This window comes from Elephantulus edwardii, unplaced genomic scaffold, assembly GCF_000299155.1.
Source record: "Elephantulus edwardii isolate Elephantulus edwardi_28Jun2011 unplaced genomic scaffold, EleEdw1.0 scaffold00024, whole genome shotgun sequence".
Lineage (NCBI taxonomy): Eukaryota > Metazoa > Chordata > Mammalia > Macroscelidea > Macroscelididae > Elephantulus > Elephantulus edwardii.
Window position 1 is genome coordinate 100,916 of NW_006399774.1, and position 4,761 is coordinate 105,676.

The 4,761-nt window shown below is 45.7% G+C and overlaps 1 protein-coding gene across 1 annotated transcript in view; it reads left to right on the plus strand.

Annotated features, from left to right (window-relative positions):
- The window catches only part of LOC102844288, a 35,749-nt gene extending 30,988 nt beyond the window's left edge, over window positions 1-4,761 (plus strand). The window contains exon 10 of the mRNA XM_006882795.1: window positions 4,622-4,761. Coding sequence (XP_006882857.1) covers window positions 4,622-4,761 — 140 coding nt within the window. The remainder of the gene's footprint in view (window positions 1-4,621) is intronic.

Sequence of the window (4,761 nt, forward strand, 5' to 3'; positions counted from 1 at the left end):
ACCAAGGCCTGAGGAAGGGGGCAGGGAAATTCACTCCTGGCACTAATGCTGTGTCCAGACCACCTGGTTGGCTGTTGATGAACAGGAGGAGGGAGGAAATGGGTCCAGGGATAGGGTGCAAGGAAGAGGGGCACAAGGGAAGTGCAGAAACTACCTGGGGACCCTGGGAGGGGGAGTGAGCCACAGGGTAACAGGGAATAAGTGTCCCAGGAGTTCCTCAGGGACTTGCTCAAATATGTGTTTCCTTTTTGAAGGCTCCAGCAGGTCCTGTTAACCCTCCAGATGCAGCACACAGGCCCTGTGTCCATGGTTGATGACCTTCTGCTCCTGACCTGGTTCCATGGTGCCTTTTTCTCTTGGTGCTGATGGCTGGATCTCTGGTGCATGTAGACACCTGAGCAGAGGAAACATGTCCCATCTGTGTTTCTTGCTGAAAGTCAAGTGCCTCTCTGGATCCTGACTGTGTCCTTGTGAATTAATAACCACCAGCTGCAAAACTGTGTGCAACTTCAGATTCGAAATACCTCAAAAGTCATACATGTGTCTTAACTGCATTCCCACTGGTAATAGCACACAGTTCTTTTTTAAATATAAAATTTTATCCATTCATTTGTTGATGGGCACTTGGGTTGTTTCCAGCTCTTTGCTATTGCGAACAAAGACACAATAAACATGGGTGTATATATATTTGCTTGGCGGCAATTCTGGTTTCTTTAGGGTAAATTCCCAGAAGTGGACTTGCTGGCTCAAATAGTATTTCTATTTGCATCCTTTGAGAAAGTGCCATACTGCCTTCCATAGTGGTTGAACCATTTTACACTCCCACCAACAGTGAATAAAGGTTCCAGTTTCTCCACAACCTCTCCAACATTTGTTGTTTTCAGCTCTGTTGAATGTTGCTGTTGTTACTGGGGTGAGATGACATCTCATAGTTGTTTTTGATTTTTGCATCTCTCTTAGAAGGAGGGCTTTTGAACATTTCTTCATCTGTTGGCATATTCACACAATGGAATACTACGCAGCACTGACAAATAAGAAACTCATGATATATTATGCAAAGTGGATGACCCTAGAGGACATCTGCTGAGTGAAATATCTCAGTCATAACAGGACAAATATTGCCTACAGCCACAATTGTAAAACAGGACTGACATTGGGTTTGAGGGAAGACAGAGAAGAAGGGTGGAATGATATATACTGCATTGCAACAGATGAGGGAACGAACTGTTTAAAAGGGATATATGATTAGGTGTTATCGTCACAACAGGAGTCTAGAATGAAGCCTGCATTGCCCAGTGGACTTGGGGGAGGGACTGATAAAAATAAAAGAGTTTTTCTTTTACTTATCAAGGAAAAAAATGAACTGGGAGGGAAAAGGTGGGCAGGGAGAAAAGTGCAACAATTATTGACTGGAAACCCTAAGTCTCTGTAAACTTTCTTTAAAATTAATGATAATTAAAAAAAGGAAATTTTATGCTGGTTTACTTTATCTTTTCTATTTCCTTAACCCACCCATCAAACTGTGTGACCTTATCATCAACCACCCCCCACCCACAGCCCATCCTCACCCCTGTGCTCTCCACCTCTCCCTTGGATCCTCATACACATTCTACAATAATGGTCTTATACAGTACTTGTCCTTAAGGGACTGAGTTGGTTCTCTCAGCGTGATGCTCTCCAGTCCCTCCCAAGTTAGGTAGTGATTTCGGAACCACTGCTCCTGTGGACAGCACACAGTTCTTAGTGTGGCTGCCCTGTCCTGCTTCGTCCTTCCCCTGGAGAGCATCATCTGGGGCCCCCGCACGGCTGCCCACTCCCATTCCTATATTTCTCCTGCCAATATTTCTATTGTAGTATCTTTTTCAATGGAAAAATATTAATAGCCATATGTGAAGAGAATATATTTGTTTTTTTTTAAAATGCTCACAATTACCTTAGATGCTTAGTTGTAATTTCTTGTAAGAAGTTGAAATAATTTCTTCTAATTTTCTAATTGCATAAGAAAATAGAAAGAAACCCTGAAATTGTCAAAATCTTATTTTAAGAGCTAACAGGCTTTAGTGCTCATTTTATCAACTACATGATGACAAATATTGTAACTTCTGCTGGGGAAATCTATTAGAAATCTCCCCAAATGGCCATTAAAACAGGTGGAAACCTTTCTGAGGTTGTAGAAAGGTAAGAAAGGTTGTATTTCAGCCATCAACATGAATTCATTCTGAAAGCTTCAGTGTTTCTGAAGCTTCTGGGACGACAGGGTGTGATCACTGCGTGTATTATAATCCATCCGTGGATTTTGTGTTGTGAATGAAGGTCAGCAGATTTCAGGTGACCACAGAGCCCTAGCGCTCCTGTCTGGGAAAAGGCTGTTGTCAGCTGCCACCCAGGGGACTTGAGTCACAGCGATCCCTGAACCACAGATCTGAACCTCGATTTAAACCGAGAAGAACTTAGAGGGGGATGGATGCAGTTTCTCCCTTCAAGTCTCCGCACCCCAAGCCCGCCTGTACCATCTGGTCTGTGACTTTGCTCGCCTTTTCCAGGCGCGGGGAGCTCTGCTGACCTTGTCCACAGGGAGATGCGCTGTGAACCCCGAAGAGGCGCCTCTCTGGGAGTGACTCCGCCGGAGAAAGAGGAGCAATCGCCTCAGAGCGATGTCAGAACCAAACTCACTGCCCTGTAGTGGACTCATAGCTCACCGTCCCTCGGATCCCGAACCTGTAAATCGCAGGCGCGATTTCTCCTGGAAATCATCTTGGAGACACTCTTTCTTCCTGGAGCGGCTGGTGGACTTGAACCTGCTGAGGCCCCGCCTTTGCGTTCGTCAGGAGCCTCTACCCCGCTCTCCAGCCTCCCGCGCAGGGACTGTGGTCCCTCCCACCTCCTCCCTCGGCTCCCCTCGCTCTCTAAAAAAGGGGGTTTTCGTTGTTGTTGTTGATAGACTCTTTCTTTGTCGCAGTTTGAGGTTTGATTTTTTTTTCTTGTAAGATTATTCTTTTTGAGAAATGTGGGCAATTTTAGAAAACCGAAAGTGTTCCTAAAGCAAGGTCTTTACAAATTTGATATTTCTTTTTTAGCTGTGAATTGAAATCGACCGGCCGAGAAAGCGAAAAGCTAAACAAACCGAAACCTCCCTTTCGTGGAGAAGGTTTCCAAGCGAGTCTTTCCGCGGAGTGTCTGAGACTGAGCCTTTAAGGGAGGGGCCACAGGTCTTCCCCAGAGGGCGCAGGGGGGTCCGAACAGCTGGAGATGCGCAAGCTCGTTTTTTTCTCTCATAATTTTTCTTTCTCCTCTGTCATTTAGATTCCCAAGTCCTTGAGAGCACAATGCTGAATAAAGATGTCACACAAAAGCCCAAGTCTTACCTCCCAGCTCTGTTAGCAGTTCCAATGAAGACACACAGGATAAAGTGTGTCTTTTAACGTATCAGGCAATTTGGAAGTATTATCCTGGTAATTCTACCTGGTCTTCCTGGTCTGAAAAACCTGAGTTCCTTAAATTCCATATTGTTTCATCAAACAGAATCTTCGCCCCTCCTCCCAATTTGCAAGTATAGAACAGTAAACAAATGATACTCATTCTGGATCTTCTGTTTTCCCCTCCTGTGCTTTTTCACAACCGCGGGATACCCCACTTCTCTGACCCCTGATCCCTGTTAACCGCACTCTGGAGATTAACACTCGTGTTTTCAACACGGCCTTGTACTTGTTGTTCCTGGGCTGCACAAGCCTCCCCCGTATTGTTTCCATTTTTTGTTTTCAGCTTCAGAATATTTGTCCCTTTCTCCTCCCAGTAACACGTTAAATAGTGTTTTTATTCGGTTTGAAGCACTTTGCGTAGTTTAGGTGTGACAAAGAAATGAATGCACACACACACACACACACACACACGTGCCTGAAAATATGCTTGAAAGTAGATTGGCTTAGTTACACAAAGACTTTATTTAAAAGGAGTAAATATGGTTTTTTAAAAAAGCACCTCCTCCAGATGCTCTGCTGGAGAAGGAGGGACAATCTCCTCCTGTATCAGTGAGATCTAATTTGATGCTAAACACACACACACACACACACACACACACACACACACACACACTTTCATAAAAAAAGACTTCCCGCTCCTAGTATTTTTTTAAACATCGAAAATGTTTTCATATTTCCCTTGTGCATTTTCCTCCACCTCCCTTCTCTCCCAGCCCTCCTTGCAATGCACCACTTGTTCCAGATTATTGTCTTACGTATAATGCCTTATATATAATACCTCATACAGATATTCCTTTCGGACAGTTCTTCCCCTCATCTGATCTGCTGTGTTCATGATCTGTCCGCTCTTGCCCCATTCTCTCCTGAACCCCCCCCACCCCCTTTCCAGGTCTGTCCTATTATGTGTTAGGACGTTTGTCTCTCTTTGATCCTGACCTTAGATATCGCTTCTTTCTGGTCATCACTTTATGAGTCCTCACTTCGGACACTCTCCCAGTCACTGAAGGAGGTTCTTGTCAATCCAGCCCCCCTACACCCCCCCCCACGGGGTCCCCAGCTCCGCCAGGACTTAAAGGAGTTTCCAGTAATCCAGGGCCAGCACATGGGGTCCCTAGTTCCATGCCCTCACATGTGCTCCCTAGCTCCCGCAGCCGCGCACTTTGTGCAGCCAGCGTCCCGGCTCCCGAAAGAGGGCGTCACAGGCCTCCCGGCGACGGGCCCGGGAAGGCTTCTCCGCAGCCCGCGGTCAAGTGCACAGAACCCCACCACATTTGCTGTCTGA